At 39.0% G+C, this 22,546-nt stretch overlaps 2 protein-coding genes across 3 annotated transcripts in view; one reads left to right on the forward strand and one right to left on the reverse strand.

Moving 5' to 3' along the window:
- LOC112465415 (integrin beta-PS) overlaps window positions 1-10,795 on the reverse strand; it is a 30,142-nt gene extending 19,347 nt beyond the window's left edge. Inside the window, exon 1 of the mRNA XM_025032951.1 lies at window positions 10,290-10,795. The gene's annotated coding sequence lies outside the window, so the exon portion shown is untranslated. The remainder of the gene's footprint in view (window positions 1-10,289) is intronic.
- The window catches only part of LOC112465414 (DNA ligase 3), a 33,053-nt gene extending 11,578 nt beyond the window's left edge, over window positions 1-21,475 (forward strand). For both annotated transcript variants that reach the window (XM_025032948.1, XM_025032947.1), the window contains 18 exons: window positions 2,403-2,813; window positions 4,224-4,505; window positions 13,931-14,169; window positions 14,639-14,718; window positions 15,149-15,226; window positions 15,329-15,500; window positions 15,805-15,960; window positions 16,728-16,859; window positions 17,076-17,155; window positions 17,262-17,349; window positions 17,435-17,512; window positions 17,799-17,922; window positions 18,100-18,170; window positions 18,244-18,390; window positions 18,847-19,485; window positions 19,950-20,041; window positions 20,558-20,657; window positions 20,873-21,475. In XM_025032948.1, the coding sequence (XP_024888716.1) occupies window positions 2,474-2,813; window positions 4,224-4,505; window positions 13,931-14,169; window positions 14,639-14,718; window positions 15,149-15,226; window positions 15,329-15,500; window positions 15,805-15,960; window positions 16,728-16,859; window positions 17,076-17,155; window positions 17,262-17,349; window positions 17,435-17,512; window positions 17,799-17,922; window positions 18,100-18,170; window positions 18,244-18,390; window positions 18,847-19,485; window positions 19,950-20,041; window positions 20,558-20,657; window positions 20,873-21,019 (3,045 nt within the window). In that variant the 5' untranslated portion in view covers window positions 2,403-2,473 and the 3' untranslated portion in view covers window positions 21,020-21,475. The remainder of the gene's footprint in view (window positions 1-2,402; window positions 2,814-4,223; window positions 4,506-13,930; window positions 14,170-14,638; window positions 14,719-15,148; window positions 15,227-15,328; window positions 15,501-15,804; window positions 15,961-16,727; window positions 16,860-17,075; window positions 17,156-17,261; window positions 17,350-17,434; window positions 17,513-17,798; window positions 17,923-18,099; window positions 18,171-18,243; window positions 18,391-18,846; window positions 19,486-19,949; window positions 20,042-20,557; window positions 20,658-20,872) is intronic.
- Window positions 21,476-22,546: the final 1,071 nt, after the last annotated feature.

Below are 22,546 nucleotides of genomic sequence, written 5' to 3' on the forward strand. Positions count from 1 at the left end.
ATGAAATGTTTCATACAAAGTATCCATTTTTTTTAGAAATTTAGATGATCTTTCTTTAACAGTTTTATATACAGAATAAATGTAAGAATTTACGTAAAAAAATCACTTAAGAGTGCAAGAGCGCAAGCAAATCATCTGTATTATCAAAATCGAAAATTGTTTTTATCTCTGATAACATTTATTTTCCATTTTATGTTAATTGAGTGTTTTTTATTCCTCTTTTAGTGAGTACACTGACCGGCAGGAATGCCTGGACGTTTCGATGACATGTATACATATATGTCCAGGCATTTCTGCCGGTTCAGTGTACATATATTATTAAAGTTTTCAATTCTTTTTTTAAAAGCCTGTGCAAGTTTTTTGACATAAAAAATTTTATTATTAAAAGGCTCGATCGTCGACTCGAATCAAAGCTTCATAATTTCTTGTTTATGAAAATCAATATTTATTGATATGATATAATTGACTCATCGTCCGCAGAATCCGCGGAAAGTCTCCGATATGCGTATCATATTTCCTTATTATTTTGTCGAAGATTGCTCGAGAAGCCGATTCGAATACTCCCGCCTGGTGTCGCGCGATTTAATTGCGACGCGCTAATTATTACGACAATGACGAGGAAAATGACGCGCATTATAAATTTGCCGATAGTATCGACGCGTAATGAAAACAAACCAACGTCAGGCAGGCGGGCGGATAGCTCGTCTGCGATGCGCACATTCTCCTCTGAATTCTGTCGAGAAATTTAGACATCTAGGCATTGAGAGGCATTGAGAAATCTACGCGTGGGAGGAGGAGGGTGCGTTTTTGGATCACGCCGCGCGGATCGCGCTCTTGCGGCGTCGCGTCGCGTCGCGTCGGTTGCAAGAACACGCGCGCGTCTCCGATCATAAATTGTGCGTTGATGAGCGAATATTTATAATTAGACATTTAGCAATGTCCGGTCTTACGTCGCGGGCGGGTGGTGACACTCGAGATCGTTTCTTATCGCGACACAGAGGGGAAGAGGGTGGGGACACGCGCGTACGATACGGAGAGGGAGACTGTTATCGAGATTCGATGTCAAGATTCCTCCCTTTAGCCTCTCTCCTCTTTCTTCCCCTTTTTCTTCCCTCTCTTCCTCTTCGCGCGAGATCCCGCGCCAAATGACGAAATTGTTAGTTCTGTGAGTAAATAAATCCGAGCATCCTCGATCTCGATCGACCTCGATGGGTGATCGGGACCGCTCGATATCCGTCGGCAGATAAGACGCAGCGGGATCATCCCACTCGATCTTCGCTTATCGCCAACGAAAGGCAGAGAGAGAGAGAGAGAGCTACTTCGAGGATTATTGTATTCGAATCTCTCCCTAATAAGAGCTTAAATAACAGATTATTGATACACGAACGCAAACTACGACGTTGCGAATTGCGTACAGCAACTTTGTCTATGCAATTCGATATATTTCGCCTACGTCTCGACATTAACGCATTTCAACGAATTTAAATTGTTTGACGGGAGACAATATAAAGAACGCGGAGGAATCTCATCCTTTCGCGATGAAAATTCGACCGACATTTCAATTGTGGAGTCCCAAGTGAATCCTAGCTATTTTGAGGGAGATAAATTGTTCCTGGCGTTACATCGATTTTTTTTACATGTCGCCATCAGTTTTGGATAAAAACTGGCGTCTCTTAATTGTAAGTGCAAACTCGATCGTCATGTACATCCACGTGTATCAACGGGGAATCCCGCGCCGTGCGCTTATTTGGGGTTAATTACCTAATACCCATTACACGTGCACGTCATTTACGAGCGTGTAGTGCAGCGGCTTGCGCAACTGCACGCTCGCTTTGTCCGCTCTACCTTTACGAAAGAGCCGCTTAACTTGCACGCGAAATTAATGCAAAGCTAGCTGGGGCGTAATGCGTATAGCATATCCGCGATAGATCCGCAATTGATCCCTGGTTCCCTAGTTACGCGCGTTCGAATGTGTAACGCTCAAAACAGAGGGAGAGAGGAAGGAAGAGAGAGAGATAGAGAGAAAGCCACGCGCGGAAACCTTACGAGAATGCTCGCGAGGTATTTGGTAACGACATGCATATGTATATGGTAATTTACACGAAGGGCGTTCTGTAATTGGCGGTGTGGCGAAAGCAACGATTCTGTGTGAAGAAACAAGAATATACGTGCGACTTTGTTTTCGAAAAGATTAATTTGAAAATTAACACGTAGTAATATCTTATTCCAATTTGGTGTATTTTTCTTTGTATATTATAAAATAAATCCTTCGCGCCATTAATGAATTCATTGTACGAATTGTATTGACTGAATCAATACTCGAGCTGACTACTTAACGTTATACCATTTGTCGAGTTGAATTCAATTCTATTCGAATGAATGAATTTTCTTCTTTTGTTCAGGAATAGAATTTTCTCCGTCCGTTATTCGTTATCCCTAAATTCGTTTAAACGCGATAGACGTTTCGAACGTCATGTCCAGTGATGAGGAGGATCAACAGCAGCAACAGCAGGAGGAAGAGAAACCGTTCGCCGTGGAACGCGCGAAAACCGGCCGCGCAAAATGTAAGAAGTGCAAATGTCCGATCGAGAAGGGCGAGATACGGATCGCCAAGTACGTGACGAGCTTCTTCTCGGACGGCAAACTGATGCCGGCCTGGCACCACGTCACCTGTCTGTTTGACGTGTTCGCGAAACAACGTGCCACCACCAAGAAGATCGACGATCCCGCGGAGGACGTGAAGGGTTGGGAGCAATTGTCCGACGACGACAGGAAGGTCATCTTGGACAAGCTGGAGGCATTCGAAAAATCATGTAATTATTCTAAATTTAGAGAAATCACTTCCTTCGTGCGATTTATTTGCGCACTATATTGTTGCGCCTAATGATCTCTTTACATTCTCCCGAAAAGTTTCGTCGAATAGAAAACTTTATGGAATCATTTTTGTCATTTATTTTTTAGCGACAAATCTTTTGAATTTCAAGTCGATTTTTTGTTAGGAAAAGTCGAAAATGTAGGCTATCATTCATCATAATTTTCCAATTCTTACATCACGTTTTTTATTCTTATAATTTTCTATGATTTCAGATTCAGATTCCGTTATATAGTAAACTGCAGATAAAATTAGCTGGAGAACATTATCCATTTGATTCCTTAAAGTTATATAGTTTGTGAAAAGTTCTTTCTTGCCAATCGCATGTGACTCGTAAATTATTATTGCATAGCTTTGTTAAGCTATGTTGAAAAATTAATTTCGAATTGTCCAAGGAATGTACCATTAAAAGAACATCTGGTCTCTTTGGGACATGTCTCTTTCTGCATTTAAGTTCTGAAACTCGAGCTTCATTAGTCTGTAGATCTGTAGATCCGCCACTGCGTCTTTTCGATTTCTCGAAATGAATTAACGTTCGCACCTAGTCGAGTGTATTATCCGTCGCATGATCTCGAAGCGAAGTTGCGATATCACCGATGTTACAGAGAGAATCATTGAAAGGCTTTCCAGCTTTTCTCTTTGAAACTTCCGCGATTTCTAATAGAGTTTCTCCCTTACGACTGGAGCTTTGCAGAAAGTTTCAAAGATGCTCGATGCTTATGAGAGAGATTGCTGTTCTCTCGCATAAGGGGGTGGAAAAGTTCATCGATATTGAGATATAAGATCACAATGGTGTTATATTTACGTTATTTCGTAATTCGTTACTACGTAATTCCATCCTGTAATTAGAAATCGTTTTGTGGAGGTGGCTACTATATTCTCGATGTACGAACATGTAGGAAGGAAATGCCATTGAGAAATTTCGTCATTCTGACCCACCAACGGTTATCTCCGAGATAAAAATTTCATTAGCATCTCTTATTAATTTTATTACGATTAATATGATCTTATTTGTTAGAAATAAATAATGTGTGAACTTTTTTCAATATTTAAGTTTTATAAATATATGTCAAAATTTTATTAGAAATATTATAAAACGTGCAGATTATAATATCGTGCCAGTAAGTAAAGCATAATGAGCAAAATAAAATACAGTTAATAAATGAAAGCAGTTATGGGGCTTAATCCAACTTTTTCATATTAAAATTATTGGAGTAAAATTATTAATTACTTCATGTTTTATAATAAATAAATAAATACTTCATAATAATTAATGTAATAATTACTTCATGTTATAACAAATTAATAACTTTTAATGCTCTGCGTACTAGCTCTTAATTCTCGTTTCTAGTTCCGGCTAAGGGTGCGAAGAAGACTACATCGCCAGGTAAAGCGGCCTCTTCTAGTAATTCTTCGGGGAAAACAGTAAAGAAGAATTTAGATCGGAAGAAGGTTGAAACGGATGATAAAGAAAAAGATAAAGAGAAAGATAAGGAGAGAAAGAGCAAAATCCCGTCGAAGGATGATTCCTTTCGCGAATTTCGACGTATATGCAGCAATGTCGCCGACGTCGATGCTTACACCGACAAGACTGCGATTATTAAAAGGATGTTTACAAAAGGATCACTCGGAGGTAAGTACTTGTATCTGTTTTTCTATAAGTATATATGCGATATCTCGCGTAATCGCTCAAGCGATCGATCAAACGACTGCTAGCTAAATTAAGGGAACCTTAATTAAAGGGTCGAATATTTTCGACGAGGGAGAACGTGTGCTATTTCTGTAATATATTATTATATTATTTATATACTGACGTCATCTGTTTGTATGCAATGAATATTATGTTCTCCGATATGAAAAGGGATCCGATGATCCGCTATTAAAAGTTGAACTGATGTGAGGATTAAATTCTAGATTGATGTGAGGATTAATTTTGGATTAAATTCTTTTTGGTCGAGTTGCAGTTTTATCAGACGATTTTTTTTAAAGACTAAACATTTTAGAAGGTTTTCTCAATATTCTAGATTAAAAATTTTGAATTTTAAGTTTTATTTTAATTTTTGATTTATCATTGCGCGCGAGGAATAATTCTTCTCCCTTCTTTCGGTTATGCCACGGGCCACGTTACTTCTGTAGGAATGCTCGATACATATCAACGTTTGTTCAAAAATTGATAGATAAATAATATATCGCCGAGATTGATGGCGCGTGGTAAGAGTAATCGAAGGTGGCGAGGTTATATAATTTAATCGAGTTCATCTGCATGCATTATTCGGCATGCACATGCGGTAATGAGAGAGAGAAAAGAGAGAGGTTGCGAGATAATTTTCGAGATTAGAGATGTTTCGGTGACCTCGATAAGCCGACAGTAGACTGCAAATAATTGGCAAATCTCGTCTCGTTCTCATAACGTTTCTCTCGAAACTTAATTGCTCTCGCCTTTTACAAAATCGCAATCGGTCCATCTTTTTTTCTGTCGCTACAGAATTATGAAAAGAGACACGCTCACTGTTGCCTATTTTGCTCCTTTCTTAATATATAGAGAAGAATATGAATACATCCGAGTCCGAAAGGCTGAGTGCCCTATTAATCAGAATCCTTATAATATTTTCACAAGGGTGCCGCGGAGGTGTTTATTAACGATTTCTCTTACCGTTCTCACGTTAAAGACGGATCTTCCGACAGAGAGGAAGATTTCTGAGGATTTATATACTTCATTGTGATGTGATGGATGGATTGTAGTTAGATAAATAAAGTTGTAGCGGGTAAATAAAGTTTGTTTCTTCTGAACTGATTTGAAACACATAAATAAAGAATTGTTGCAAAATTATCGTTGCGAAATGATTTTACACGCATAAAGAATAATGTATCGTTGCAAAATATGTTTGTGCATCAATACATTGTTTTTATCTGCATTGATATACAGGGGAGTTCAATCTGAATAAAACACTATTCTCAGACACTATTAGGAATAACTAAAATTCTTTTTGGTCTTTTAAAATCCGTTCGGGTCCTTCTTAGAATACCGCTCACGGTTTCTCTAACCCTTAAATGAAACTATATGTTTTTTTACATAAGTCGATTTCTTTCACTATTCTACATGCAAAAGTATTAAGATGAAGTTATCGAAAAATCATAAAGTTATTTTGATATTTCATGAGACGTTTGATATCTTGGTGTTATATATACATATAACATATTTTTATATAAAAAATCTAAAATGTTTCGTCTTAAACGAGAAGAATAAATAGGACTCCAAAAAGAATTCCGGTGATTAAATATAAAAAAATAAGAATTCGAGGAAAACGAAATAATGAGCTTTATGTTTTTATTGCACGAAATTTGATAATAATTTCTTCTTAACTAGACTTGAATTGTAATAGTAATAGATGCAAATTTTTCAAGTTCCCGAAAATTAAAAATTACCCCACGTCCGCAGTACGGGGTTAAATGGGGGCAGTTAACTCTGTTGGCTTATGTTACTTATCGTGACTTATCGTGAGATACATAATTTGTGATTTCGACCGGAAATGCGAGTTTACAGTTAGAGTTCGATAGTAGTATCGGATTTATTTTTGGACAAAGAAATCCGGATCTCTTTCGAAACCAGTCACGAGACACGAAATATACGATAACGCCTTTTCCTCAATCAGGTTACTCGTTACGAAACAAAAGCAACTTGCAATGCACGTCTTGTAGTCTGTCGAAAATTGTTCCATTGTTTAGTAGAGACCTAAGGTTTTGACATTTATAGATTTTTTGCTTCCTCATAGAGCTTTCTCCTCAAATTTTATTAAAATCGGTTGACCGGTATAGATTTTATTGGAATTTTTTTTTAGAAAAGTGTGTTTTATCCTATAGTTTTCTCAATATTTGAGATAGCGATCTATGTCTAATTCTATTAAATTTTTCAGTTTTTTTTACCCTTATTTCATATATAATTAATTAAGATTTGGTTAATTAGTTCTGGAGTTACAGACGTTTGAAATTTCGGAGATTTTGATCACGTATAAAGCTAAGTCTAATCAACCGAATTTAAAAGAATTATATATGAAATAGGGGTAGAAAAGACTGAAAAATATAATAAAATTAGAAATAGATCGATATCTCCAAATTTGCGGAAGTTAAAGCTTCCTCTATGAGGAAGCCAAGTGCAAATTTCTAATTTGCACAATTTTTTTACATTGTCGTGCCGTTGCATGACGTTCCACACACGATCGAGTACAATTTCTCTCGCATCTTTGAGAAATTGACGAGGGTTGATGTGTTTGGAATTTATTACCACACCGGTCAGTATACGGCTTTCAAAAGCCGGATCTATCTCGCGCCATCTGACATGAGTCCTGTCTCACTTGCACTGTATCCTGCACCCACATGCACGAAACGTTGACGTACCGAATCTTTCAAACCTTCGAGTCTTGCTACAAGCGACCAACGACTGTTTGAGACCGATCGATAATCGTGGCCGTTTAATTCGGCTTTGTTCTTGCAACGATTCGATAAACTCGTCGCATCGTTGCTCCCACGCGGCAAAGTCTTCCCTCGAATTTAAAAGGGTGGATTGGTCCAACAATCTTTGATGATTCTACATGTGATTTCAAGATAAACAATTACATTTCTACCTTGGGGTGAGCTTTCAATAACAGAAGCGATATCGATCGTGAGTTTTCAATAACATTTTTCCTCCCTCGATCGAGAAACTCCGCGACAAAGCGTAGTTGGAGAAGCTGATGAAAATAATCAGATGCGTTTAAGAAAACGGCGAGCTCTCTCATTGACGATTGCTCCTCCGGAAAAGAATCGACCGTATAGGAATCCCAAGAGCGAACCGGTTTCATTCTCGCGCTCGCGCGTAAAAATCCATCGTTTCTACCGCCCTCGTTCTCTTTTTCTCTCTCTTCCTCTGTGTTCCACTCCTCGTTTCCTTCACAACGTTTGGACCCTCGACGATTCGCGGGAAAGCTCTACGAAAATCAGGCAAAGAAACTCGGCGAACTCGCGCTTTAACAGACGTATTTTCATTAACGCCTCGACGGTCTGCGAGAGCCTGCCGGCACTCTCCCCAAGAGGTGTCGAATAGGAAACATTTCGCAGCGAATTAACGCCCAGAAATTAAACACTCTGCGTCCCGTTTACGCGAACAGCGGTCGGTTAAAGAACGGACGATTTTCAATGACGAGATGTTATTTTATGCGCCATTGAACGGCGTAAAACTAACCGATCCGTTTGCGTACAGGGCGATACAAATTAACTTGACGATTTTATCGCGACAGCTGTGGGAGATATACAATATACATATTAACAAAATCGAAAATTCTCAATCGCGACGGATAAATCTGAGCGCGCAACCGGCGCCTGGTAAGAGGATCACCGGCACTTCGTAATAATGATTCGTGTGAAATCAACGTAATCCCTTATGTAATATCCCAGCTGTCGCGGCCGAAGTGTTAAAATTCCTGCGTTCCCAGCCAGCGGACCTATTCAGCCGTAGCCCGACACCGGAAACTTCATACATTTTCCATAGTCCGCTGATTCCCGGATCCACCACGTTTTCTTTTGCAACACTGAACTCTCTCTTGAGGGGAAAAAATGGAGAAAATAGTAAGACTTGATATGCATTCTTTCTATTACATTGCAATTTAGTTAATTAAAAATATATTGCAAAATTATCTGCCGTGGTTAGTAAAAGCTTTGATCAATTTTTCACCAATAAGTCACTGAAGAATGTACTGAAAATTTATCTAAAAAAAAATGCAATCTTAATTTACACTAGGATTTGTACTAAATAAAGCTCTTAGTGGCAAAATTTTGTGCAAAATACTTTTGCACGAATACTTTTCTATTCGCGTTTATAACTTATTTTCATCTCTTTTTTCCCTTTACCGTGTTTACGTCTTCATCATGCCAAGGGGTTGTTTTTCTCTTTAATGAGAAGATTAAAGATCAAAGCTTAAAAAGAAGGAAACGTTTCGTCAGGACTCGAATCCGATCCGTTACGCGATACGTTCTCCCTCCGTTTCCTCTGCTTCCACCTTCTAAACCAATGCAATGGGTTGCGCTTCTGCTGCTCCTGCATTACGTAGGTTTGTTTAGGCTGCACTGCGGTCCGATTCACGCTCACAGCGCTGTAAGCATCGCTCTATCTTCGTTTGATATTGATTATTGATGTGCAACAAAGACAGAATGATGCTTACAACGTTGTGAGCGTGAATCGGACCGCAGCCTTAGACAAACGGAAAGAGGCAGTAGAGGCACGGCGGAGGCAGGACGTGACTCGCAAGTCGCACGAGACGGAGGAATAAACCGGAATGAATCACGAGGCCTCGTACGCATAGGTCGCGTGTTACGCGACGCAGCGAAGTTGAAGAAGAAGCAAAACGAGGGCGAAGCGAGCGAGCGAACCGATGCGGAATTTAATTGATCTCATCAATGGGGATATCGACGAGCGCGGCGCGGGCGCGGCGCGGCGCGCTTTTCTCTCCTCCGCGTAAACACCATCACTTCGAGGTCTATCTCGACTTCCCCCGCTACGCTGCTTTCGGAGCCGCGAAGCTCCCCCGCTTTTTGCGCTGCTTTATTTCTCATTCCATTGTGATTCTCTTCCCGCGCTATCGCTCTTCCTCCCGAGAGATCGCCTTCGAGCTTCGTTTCGCGCGGTTTCTCTTTCTCTCTCTTTCCCGTGCACGCTTTTCTCAGAGGCGAAGGGGCGAGACCCGGAGCGGCGCGGCGGTTAATAAAGATGATACCGGAATCGGATACAAGGAAACCATTAATCATCCAAGCGGGCGCGAATGAGACTTGGGCACCGCGAGGGCCGCTAAGTGGAAAATTTTGACGGGGTTATCTGTGCGGCCGGACGAAAAGAAAGAGAGGTCGCGAAACTTCCTAAAGATCGTCCAAGTTTCGCGAAAAGCTTCATACGAGTCTGTCATCCGCAATAGTTTACACAGAAGCAGTCTTCTCCCTTTTTTGTCCTTTTTCGAGACACTGTTTTCGCTCGCCGCTCGCGGAGTCGGTGTCCTTCGCGACACGCGTGATTAAATAAATCTATGAGGACTATGAGTAACGAATGAGAGGCGAGAGGGACAAAGTTTTAGACGTGAATAAAAACCACTTTTATTTTAAATAAATACTTGGATTTAATATATAATATTAGATATTGATATAAATATATGAGTAAATATTTTGGAAATTTTTTTAGTAAAAAATCTTATTAAAAGATATGTCACACACATATATATTTGCGCAAACTTATTCAATTACCTTGAGTGTTACGAATTTTACTCCAATAATTAAATTAAATAATCATTGATTTATTCGGCTTGAACAGTTTGTTTAAGCCGTGTATTAACAGTGATTAATAATATAGGAAAATAGGAAATATATCTCGTCGATGCGATTTCCAAAGGATACTCACTGTCACTGTCGCAAGGGTTGAGCAGATTCTTCAGGTAGCCAATAACGCCTCGCCAAAATTCCTGCTTCCCTCGAACTTCCCCGCTCGATGATTCGCTCGAGCTTACCGCAGCACGCACAGTGGAAAGAAAGATCGGTTTCCTTATATATAAATCAATTTTGTTTTCCTTTTTTTTTTAATTTATACGTCCGATTCGCGGGTGATCGTGATTACTTAAAGTCAACGTCGAGTCCACCGTTCGTTTAAATACTTTCCCGTATATCTCTATCTGTCTATCTCTTTCTCTCTCTCTCCTTCTTTTTCTCTTCGCGTTTTGCCTTTTCGTGCTTCTCGAATGATCTTACTTGCCCCGCGGTTTTGCGAACTATCGATTCTCGGTCTCTTGCGGCGGGACCCTCGTGTCTTATAAGCACTCGGACGCCCCCACCTCTAATCGCGCGGGGAGCCTCTTCCTCTCCGCGAACGCGATCGGTCGCGCTGCGACGGCGACGACGGCGAGCCCCTTCTCGCGTTAGCCAGCTTGGCTCCAGACTATCGTCTCCTCTCTCACCCTCGTGCTCTCTTTTATCTCCTTCTCCTCCTTCTTCTTCCTCCGCCTTACTTCCCGCGAGTTTCTCTCGGGAGCGTGAGCCCGCGGGCTCTTTATCTCGATTCCGCCCCGTCGTACTTCGCCGACGCGCACCGTTGCCCGCCGAAGCTGAATGGTCGCGTTTTTCACGCACTCGGCAATTACGATATCCATTCCCTATAGATATTACGACGTTACAATATCGTGACATGATATTACGACATTTCCTGACACTGACGTGGCTAGACAAGGAGAGAGAGAGAGAGAGAGAGAGAGAGAGAAAGGGAGGGAGAACGAGAGGGGGGGGGGCAAGTTTTCGCTATTACACGCATTGGTCAAATTCTTTTATCGATCGACGAGGATTTTGATTTACTTTATAACTTTGGAATTGTACACACTCTGCTCGTTACTCTGTCCGTTATATTTTCCTTTGTATATATAATTCTCAGAACTTGAGTATATTTTAAGATGTTGAAGCGAAGAAGTTACGTGTTCTAAGAAATTATAAAAGAATTTATTTACAAATACCTATAAATGATGCGTCCGGCAAAATCTCGTGCAACTCGTGATGTCGAGGTAATTACCTCGTAAAAGAGGTCAAGAATGCGCGGTAATTTTTTTCGATAGTATGCGAGAAAAAGTAATGTGAGGAAAATCTACGCGTTAAAAAGAAAAGATATAAAACTACGTAGAATACTGTCAATCCGTGGAGAAAAATTTGGGTATTCTTTCTTTTTTGCATATAATATTTTGTCATAAAATAATTACAAAGTATAAGATATTAATTTACGAAATAGAGAAAAATTTTAAATTGTAAATGTAGTATAATATTTCTCAAAAGCAAATTATAAAAATTATTTCAGAAACGGTATAACATGCAATATGCAACAATCTTACAGAGAAATAAATTATGTGATACTCTCGAAGATTTTTTCGATGAACGAAAGTGTCATTTCGCTCTTCACGACAAGGCATGCGGTTCAGGGTTAATTAAGTACTCGACGGTCGAAACGACGCGGACCAATTTATCTTCAGCTCTCTTCGACGTATTCGAGCAACGTCATACGCTGACCTGACGCAATCGTGGAGACAAAAAAATCATCGCGTGACTGCCTGAAAGAGAAAGAGAAAAAAGAGAGGGGCTTCCATATCCCGTATCATGTGAAACGATACGCACGATAATGCGCGCGTTTCGGAGCCTATGATTGCGATAAGCAATAATGACGGGTGTCGGATCGCGGGTGCGGATCGACCGACCCGGCGACGAGCGACGCGGCGCCTACGCGATCGTGGATGTCGCGCTTTCTGATTGCGACCTGTCGCGTCGGCGGATATATTTCACGCGAGGATCAAAGGAGATCTGAGGCCGTGGTGAGCGGGATGAAACACGGTCTAGCGGAATTGCCGTCCGCGAGACGCGGAATTCGACGCTCGGACGCTCTACTGCACCCCCCCGGATGGGTCGGCCCCTCTATTCTTAGGTACCATTATTTACGAATTGCATGCTCGATCATCTCATCCCGATCGGGATCCCGATGTGCGAGAGCGCACGAGGAATTCGCAATCCGTGGAGAAATTTACCGCCGCGCCGCGCCGCGCCGCGCGTCTCAAAGGCGCGAAGCGCGCGGAGGATCCGTGTCGGATCAACATCGATAGCCGCGCGGTTAATGGATCTCGGAACCGCGCCGCGTCGTGCTGTGTGACGGCTTAAAAGCCGCCGTTTTACTTTGTGCTCAAATCTCGCTAGCCGACACGACGGCGGCCGCTCTATTTTCGCCGATGATGAAGAATTCCGCGGACGAGCGCGAATTATAAACGCGCGCGTCACGCGGCGTACTTCTCGCTTTCGCGCTTCGATTTCGCTCGATTTGTCCTCATTGAGGGGAAGGTGGCTACCTGGTGCGAGTTTCACGCGCATTTCAATAGTATCGATTGAGAGTACCGTAGTACAATTGTTGCGCGTACTCGGCACTTGTTGCACTTGTTGCACGACACAAATGTTGCATCTTTGCTTCGGCAGTCTTACGTTGATGAAGCTGACCGAGTTACACATAAGTGTTGTTTGAAAGAAAAAACAGGGAAAATTTCATATTCTTACATTTCGATAGGAGATTGTTATGCAACCATTATTTTTGTTGAAAAGTTATATTTTCGTTATATCTCTTATCGATATTAAACGTAAAACATAAGTACAATAAAAGAAAAAAAAAAGAAAAACGTAATCAGATTTTTATTATTATTAAGTATATTATTTATAAATCGTTACTATTACATTATCTTTTATCGAAGATAGGAGAATAATAATAGACGGAATAATTAATAATGTACGATGGATGAGGTGCAAAATTATAAAATAACAAACGGCTAGTCATCTTATTTCGAAATAATTATCGTTCGCAAATGCGCTTATTAAAAAAAATTCGAGATAAAGTAGACGTCGATGGAGCGAAACTAATCAAATTCACAATTTTTTACGTCGAATCTTTATATAATCTTTTTCCATTAAGCAACTTTTATCTTTTTTCTGAATCGTGCAATGTGCATGCGGATTGAAGTAATTGAGCTGTTTTTATTAGCTTTATCGGATATTTAAGTTTGTATTTTTTAATTTACTTTATTCGCGTTTTATATATCACTCTTTAAACAAAATTTTTATACGCGCAGATAGAAGTATCGAGTGTACACGAGCGAGACCATCTTAATCGTGTGATTAATCGTTGAATTGCAAATTGGTCGATAAAAGGTTCCTGGTGCCTTGATTATGACTTAAAATTAAAACATTTTATGCCTTAAGATTAAAACATTTTTTATCTTAAAAAGATTGCTTCGTATTTTTTTACTCTTTATTGGAAAAATTTTTCGGGATGCTTAAAAAAAGAGACTGTCCTTGAAATGTGGAAAATTTTTTTATTCGATAACTGAATCGTCAGACGTTCCCAATTTTATGGAAAAAAAAAAGATAAAAGTGTCGAATATCAAGCAGTCGTGGATACTAATTTTGAGGAAAGATGATATTACAACAATAATATTTATGCGCAGATTTTTTTCTTTTTTTATTTCGTTCACTCCGTAGACGGTTTTAAGGGCGACATCGTGCTCTGGTGCAAACTGTTGCTGCCCGGCGCGGTGAAGAGAATTTACAATCTGCAGAGCAAGCAGCTGATAAAATTGTTCGCGCGATTGCTGCTCCAGGACGAGGACGCGATGCTGGAACATCTGGAGCAAGGCGACGTGGCCGAGACGATCAGCGTGTTCTTTGAAAATAGCGCTGCCGTGTCGCCTTGCGCCGCGAGCGTGTTGACAATTCAAGACGTAAGTCGGCGTAGTTTCGCGAATTTCGAGAACGAAGAGAAATCATGATGAGATAAGCCGGAGAACTAAATGAAAAAGTTAAACAAATTGTTGGACTATAATTATAATCAATTAGTCCGACAATTTATTTAATTCTTTTGATTTATTTTTTCGATTTTTCTCCGTAATTAATTTTAATTGGTCCAACAATTATCCATGGTGAATTTATGATTAAGTTAACTAGGGTTAAGGAAAATTTGAATTAGGAACGTCAACATAAAGTATTGAAATTTTAATTAAATGGTTTGTTTAATTTGTCTATTTAACTATAATCCGTCTGTAATAAACAATAATTGGATAATTTTGAGATAAAATACATGATAATGAAAGTCCGTAATTTATCCGCAATTCATCCGACAAAACAAATGCAAATATGCACAGAATGACCCATCGAAGTCTCATGCCTTTATTAATAAGATTTATTGGACAGGTCGATCTCTTTTTGGAAAACTTGTCGCGTTTGACCAAGGAAGAGGAGCAGATCCAGCATTTTCGATCTATCCTTGATAAGTAAGTTCGTTGATCGGCCGTTCTTCTCGTTAACCTTTCAGCTGTGGCATGTGAAGAGGTCTTCTCGGAATATTTATCAATGAAAGAAATATCAAACGCACCGCGATTACCGAGGCGATTACGTTGCGTAGCCCCGACTTATCATTTCCATATCCAATTGACATATATAAAATAACGATAAAGCTATTTTGGCAATTAAAATTGGAGTCTCAATCTCTCTTGCAGTTTATCACGTATTTATTCCATGCACTTAATATTACTCCTTATTTCTCTTTCAAAATTTTATTTGCTTCAATTATGCTCGATATAAAAGACGATACGCATAAACAACAATTGCAGCTGAATGGTTGAATGCCATCTTTCGTTTTGATTTTTTTATTTTTATGTTTAAGTATTCAAAATCGTTACGAATGCACGATAAAAATTGTAGATGTACCGCCAACGATCTGAAGATGATCGTGCGTCTGATCAAACACGATCTGAGAATCAACGCCGGACCGAAACATATGTGAGTGCGCGCAAGTGTTTCTTTTTCTGTTAGTTTTAAAATCGATTCGAAGACGGTAATTAAAATATATATATGTATATATATTTGCGCTGTCGTATCCAGTCTCGAGGGGCTCCATGCGGATGCGTACAAGGCCTTCCAGATGTCCCGAGATCTGGAAGCGGTAGTGCGACGTTTCCTGCCGAATCTGGAGGATAAACCGCATGCCTCGAGCTCGCCCTTAAGCCGGAAAAAAGTGGCCATTTCGCTGATGACGCCCGTTTTACCGATGCTGGTATATCGAAATAAATCCGCGAAAGTTATCTAGTTTTTTAATATAATATATATCTATGTATATATAATACACAAAATATATTCTATGTATGATATCAATAATTATTTACGTTTGAATTATTTATGTTATTTAGTAGTTAGTAATTGCATTGTTTATTAATTCACTTGTTATTATTATATTTATGATACACGTTAATAAGTTTGTTATACACTATATTTGGAGAGCTAAATAATCGTGCATTGTATAATTTACTAATCAGCCGGATAGTTAATTAATTAATTAATTGATTGATTGATTAATTAAGGCAGAGGCGTGCACGTCCGTGGAAATGGCGATGCGAAAGTGCCCGAACGGAATGTTGTCGGAGGTCAAGTACGACGGCGAGCGCGTGCAGGTGCACAAATGCGGAAACGACTTTCGATACTTCAGCAGATCCCTCAAGCCGGTCCTGCCGCACAAGGTATAGATGATAATTTCCAGAAATGCGTAAACAATTTGCGAAAGGAATTAAATTAATGTTGCTTAGAGCCAATTTCACTAACCACGGTTAGCTTTACCGACGGTTAAAGTTAGCATGATTGACCAATAGAAATGAATCCACCCTGCTTTCTATTAGTCAATCCTGCTAACTTTAACCGTCGGTTAAGCTAACCGTGGTTGATGAAATTGGCCCTTAATGATTCAGAAGGTTTACGCGACGTTATAGATACCGTGCAGAAACAGAAAAGATTAAATTAACATAAAAATGTGATTATTAATATTACGCAAAATTTAACGGAATCGGATATGAAGCCAAAAACGTTTTTTTATTTATTTTTTGTATTTGAATGTTTTACAATGACATTGCGAAAATAGCGCCACCAAGAAGCGCGAAGAATGTTGTTAAGATAATCAATTTAAAGAAATTTTTAGGTTTTTAATCAGAAGTTCCGGCAACTGTAATATATCTATAAAATATTTGTTTTTAATTTAAGGTAAAATTGAGCCAAAAACTGTTACGTGAAATACCGTAACTATTTATAAACGATTATCACGTTTTAAGCCGGATTTCTTGAAAGGATTTAAATACTTTATTTTCTGATAAATTACTCGAGAGTTGTTGGTATTTTTTACGTGATGATCTAATAGAATTGAAAATAACGAAATCCGAAACGCACGATAACAAAGTGCGACCGCGCGATTTCCAAGCTTAAAGAGCCGACGCGATCGAATAATCTATTTTTCCAGGTGAATCTCTTCAAGGATTATATAGTGCAGGCGTTTCCTGATGGCGACGATCTAATCCTCGATTCTGAGGTTCTCATGGTTGACAATGAGACTGGGCAACCTTTGCCTTTCGGAACCTTAGGAATTCATAAAGTAAGATCGACGAGTTTTTTTCCTTGCCGCAAATTTTTTTTATTCAATTATCTTTTCTTTGACGATTTTTGGATGGAATATATCTTTGCATCTGTTTCTGTCATTTAATTCATTATTTTTAATTTTGCAATCGACGAGTTTATAATAATGCAGTGATAACTTTAAATAATAATACGATAAGGACATTTTAATATACGTGATCGAGTTTGTTTTCAGAAAGCCGAATTCAAAAACGCCAATGTATGTCTTTTTGTCTTCGACTGCTTATATTACAACAGCGAGATACTTATAGACAAGTAAATATCGAGTTTTCGTAAAAATATACAATAATACTTTATAATAATTATTCTGATGACGGTACGTTAAATCTCTTTCTCTTCTCTTTCTCTCTCGTTGCGTTAGATCTATGTTGGAGCGCAGGAACATCTTGAAGGACAGGATGACCGAGATACCGAACAGAATAATGTTGTCGGAGGTTCACGAAGTGCATGTAATGAAATAGAATTTAAAAAAGCGCTAATTACTATTTATTTATGGCGGTATCGTGGATTACGAGATTCGCGTCTGATTTCCAGGATCCACGGGATTTAGCGGAAAGGATTGTTCAAGTGTTGAAACTGGGTCTCGAGGGTTTGGTTCTGAAGGACATCGATGTACGTATCGACTCTTGTATTAGGCACGTAGAGACTTTCCCGTTACGGGAACTCTCACATTATTATTATATTCCTTCGATGACACGACCGATGAATGATTAAATAATCGTAGACATTATTTATTTACATATTATTAATTATTTATTCACTTCATTATTTTTATATTACAAATGTTTCTCTCGTTTTATCTATCCATAATTTCCAGCGATAAAATTGATAATATTTGAAGACCTACTTCGTAACACTGTTTGGGTTTTATTCTGTTTCGAAATCTTTGCATTTTCAGAGCAAATACGAGCCGGGCAAGAGGCACTGGTTGAAGGTAAAAAAGGACTATCTGTGTGGTGGTGCGATGGCTGATAGCGCAGATCTCGTCGTACTTGGTGCATGGTACGGCACGGGCAACAAAGGTCCGTATGAACCGCGACGCTTTATATATCGCGGCGCGGTGCGAAAAATTCGTAAAATTTAACTGTATACCAGAAATTATCGTGGGAATATCAGCGTTGTAATTCCAATGCACCAATTCAATGTGTTCAATATTTCTAAGTGTTTTTTCTTCTTTTTTTTTTAAATTTGTTTTACAGGCGGCATTCTGTCGGTCTTTTTAATGGGCTGCTACGACGAGAGGCACGGCAAGTGGTTAACTGTTACCAAAGTAAATAAAATGTTTAATGAGTTTTTCAAATGTCAACTCGAATCAGAGTGGGAGATTACGCCTGTCATCGTAGGTACACACTGGACACGACGATGCCACCCTGGCGTTATTACAGGACCAGCTGGACATGGTGAAGATCGGCAAAGACGCAGAGAAGCTACCGAGCTGGTTACTTGCCAAAAAACCCATGGTACCGGATTTCGTGGCGAGAGATCCCAAGGTAATCCAGCGAGTTGACCCATCGACCAACAAACCAGCCTGTTGCTGGGACGGAAATTTTATTATGTCAACAACAAGCAATTTTATATTGAACTTTTGGTATCTAATTTCTAAATTTCTTTTTATAAATTATTTTATGACACAAAATCGGTGTTGCATATGAGATTTCCTTATAGGATAAAACAGGAGTTAATTCTTTATCTTAAATATTATAATAATTACCAATCTTCAAGGACTTAAAATATCTCATTTTTATGTTTCTTTCTAAATATACTAATCTCTATTTACTTCTTCCTAATTCCATATTTAGTCGATTAATTAATATTGATAATCTTCCGCTGTTCTCTTTTCATTCGGATCATGCGATTTTCATTTTTAAAACGCAAACTCTACGGACCTCCATATAATGCCGTAACCATTAATCGTTATTTTGACGACGGGTGGAAACCCGACGCAGAAACAGCCAGTATGGGAGATAACGGGAGCCGAGTTTACGAATCAAGGAGTGCATACTGCAGACGGCATCAGCATCCGGTTTCCGCGTGTCACGCGGATCCGCCACGACAAGGACTGGTCGACGGCCACCACCCTGAACGAGTTGCGTCGCCTCTTCCAGAAGAAGCCCGAATCCGCCGATTTCGATCGCTTGTTCGGTACGTTAGCGGATGTCAAGGACGTCTCAAAGAGGAAAAAGCTGCCTGATTCTGCGAACACGTCGCCGAGGAAGAACGAGAGCGTGAAAACAGCCTCGTGGGATGCGCCATCAACGAGTTCCAAGGTCAAGGAGGAGCCGATGGATGTCAAGAAGGAAGTTAAGAGGATACCACTTTCGGAAGAAACCCGAAAAAGACAAAAGGGAGATGAATGCGACGATGGATCATCCGACAAAGTCCGGTCAGAGAAGAAGAAAGCGAAAGTTAAACGCGATATTAAGGACGAAATGAAGGATTTCCCGTCAACAAGGTTCAAGAAAGAGGAGAGATCGGAGATAAAACGGGAAAGGGAGGATTGCATTGATCATTTCGCTAGCGGAACAGAAGGATCTTTCGAGTCTTCGTTCGATGCGAGTGTCTTTGATTCGGACACCGAGGATATCGTAAGTAATGACTAACAATAATTAAGTGACCGTTTTTTCTTCGATGTAGCCAGAGAAATTATCTTAATTGATTTCTGTGACCGCAAAATTTTCTATATTTTTACGTTTTGTTTTTTCATACGATATCGCGAATCTTTTAATAAATGCTCCCGTCCTTTTGTCCTCTTTCGATTTATATTTACTCAATTAATTAATTTTATTATTATTGCTCCGATAATATAATATGTATAATTATATATTGCAATATTATAAAGAATTTTTTATTTTATACATACTTACCATAGACATATCTACATTGATTATATTATGTGTTATTTTTGTTTTTTTATATAAATTTTTATGTTGCTTTACTTTACCTTCTTTCTTCTTTATATTACACTATTTTATGTTTGTATCATTATTATTTCTCTTGGTTACATTATCTCACTCTTTTTCTCTTTTGTCTATCGCAAACTTTCTTTCAGAAATATAATAATGTGCTGCAAGACATGCGAGTGAGTCTCGCGCCTGATTTCGATACAAGCAGGAGGAAGGACGCACGAAGGATGCTTAAAACGTATCCTTTCTTTCATCATTATTTTGATAATTCCCGCACCACTATATTTCCCTTAATTGCGTTATCTTTACACTTACATTCACAATTTCATAAAAGCTCGATGATTTTATAATGATCGCGCTCGCCCTCGGTAATTTCATAAATTTTTACTGCCTCCCCATTCTCTAACGGGAAATTATCCCAATATAGGTCTCGTATCGACCACCACTAATTTAATTCAATTACATAATAGTGCAATTCAATTTTTAAATTTTAAATCAGATTCTCGATGGGTTACAATGGCCAGAAACCTCGCGCTGGCTCGCGTAGGATTCTTATCCCTGGAGGGACTATCCAATCGCCGTTTACCCCGTCGCCGTCGCTGGAATCGTTCATGCGATGTTTCCGCGTCGTGAACCCAGGTTCACTTTTCTCGTTCTTTACGAAATATATCTTCTTCTGGGGGCGAGTTTAAAACCGAGCCTGCTGATGCCCTTTAACTATGATCTTTCCTTGACAATGTTAATAAAACGTTAGACTCGGCGCCACCATAGTTACGCCGACGAACGGACACGATTTGACGGCGACTCATGTCATTCATACACGCGCAGAAATTCCGTCCTCAGCCGTCCTCGGGGTAAGTTTGAATGAACTTGAACTAGGTAAACGATATAATATCGGGGACAAGTGTCCCCGTACTCCCTGTGAGATTGTAATACACGATTACAATTATTATCTCTTGGGTGTGCGTGAAAATTTAGAAATATTTGAGTTGAATAGCATGAAAATCATATCTATCCGATAATACCCGCGTGAGAAAAGATCGTGAAACATTGCTCTTTCATTCGCAAGGACTTTACGGACTTTCCGCGGACCGCCAAGCACGTGAACGTGTCTTGGCTGGAGGAAACTGCGGCGCGGTCGAGGAGGCAAAATGAGGTCCGGCACGCGGTTCAGCTGACTGGAGATTATTGCGATTGTCCGTGCACGCATCGATAACGCAGCAAATACTTATACTCTCGCACATGCGATTTATGTATATATGCAACACACCGCACTTTTACTTCTCAAACGTCTTTGATAAGATTTGTAAATGTTAGGAAACTGTGTAAATTTATATCAAAACAAAGTATTATCGTCTTCTGATGGAAGCAAAAAAAGCATGAGGCAAAAGTAAAGAATACTTTTGCTTGATATACATATATAATGAAATTACTTTCTTAGTTTAATTACTTCTAATTCTTTCTTCCCTATTTCAAGTAAATCTGTACCCACACGTATAAAGATTAGGCATATACAAATTACACACACAATTGGCTTCGCAATTATATATATTTATAATAAAAAGAAATATGTAAATGTTAATGAAATATGTAAATCTGTAAAACGAAGCAAATAATAGATGTCTTTTCATGAAAGTAAAAAATAAAGGCAAAGGAAAAAATAAAGGATATACTGTTAACAATAAAATTACCTTCTCAGTTCATCCCAGTTCATCCTTAATTCTATCCTCCCTGTTATTATTGAGGATTAACGCACAAGGAAATTGTAAATAACTATACCGAGCGCGGAGAACATTCGTACGCTCTTTGTACGATTAAGCGAATTACAAGCAGAAGCAATTAGCTAATTGTAAGTGGCATCTCAACGATTAAATCCGCAAGATCGCAAACAAGTAACGTCACGATGAATTAAATTCACGTGTTGCCATACGCGCGTTTTCGTGTTTTCGACAATCGCGAGATTAATCGGCGGATAGGGGAAAGAAATATTTTATGCGATCGAGGAACCAATTACGACTGTTTAATTTTTTATGCAACTCTGTGACGTATACAGAAGAGACATATTGATAACAGGCAAATGATTATTACACCATTAATTAAACATATATATTTCTACAGATATATTATGTCATACAATATATATGTACGCGTGATGTGGCCAACAGCGTTAGTTGATGGTCGGTTTTAAGATGAAAGAAAAAAATTTTATTCGTGTAGATTGTCTCATACGCGAGGTTAATCACTAATCAGTTTTCCCTCAGATGTCTGACCATAAAAGTCTTTTTCTACTGACGCCACGCGCGCGTGTCGGCATTGAGATTTCTAAATTTATTTTCCTTTTACGCACTTACTGTAATTCTTTTTTGTCCAATTTACATCAATATAATTCTAGATTTGTATCCGTAGAATCCGATACAATTATTTTTTTTCATGAAGAAGTCTCGTAGCACGGCACAGAAAGTCGAGGGTCTGAAAGTTGCGCGGAAATTGGGAATCGCGAATTTATACCTCGTGTAAACTGGTATTATTACATTCAGGAGAACTTTCTCTGTAAATCCTGCCAAGTTTTATCAAACTTGGTGGAGTTCAGTTCTGACTTTTGTAAGATAAAAAAAAGGTCATTGAATTTTTCTACTTCTGTTCAGATAGAAATAGAAAAATTGCATAGTCTGATAGACGAAATGTATAAACTCTGTATAATCTCTGTTCGTATATATAAGAAAAATAATAATTATAAAAATAA

Source organism: Temnothorax curvispinosus, unplaced genomic scaffold (assembly GCF_003070985.1).
Source record: "Temnothorax curvispinosus isolate PA1 unplaced genomic scaffold, ASM307098v1 QBEX01015170.1, whole genome shotgun sequence".
NCBI lineage: Eukaryota > Metazoa > Arthropoda > Insecta > Hymenoptera > Formicidae > Temnothorax > Temnothorax curvispinosus.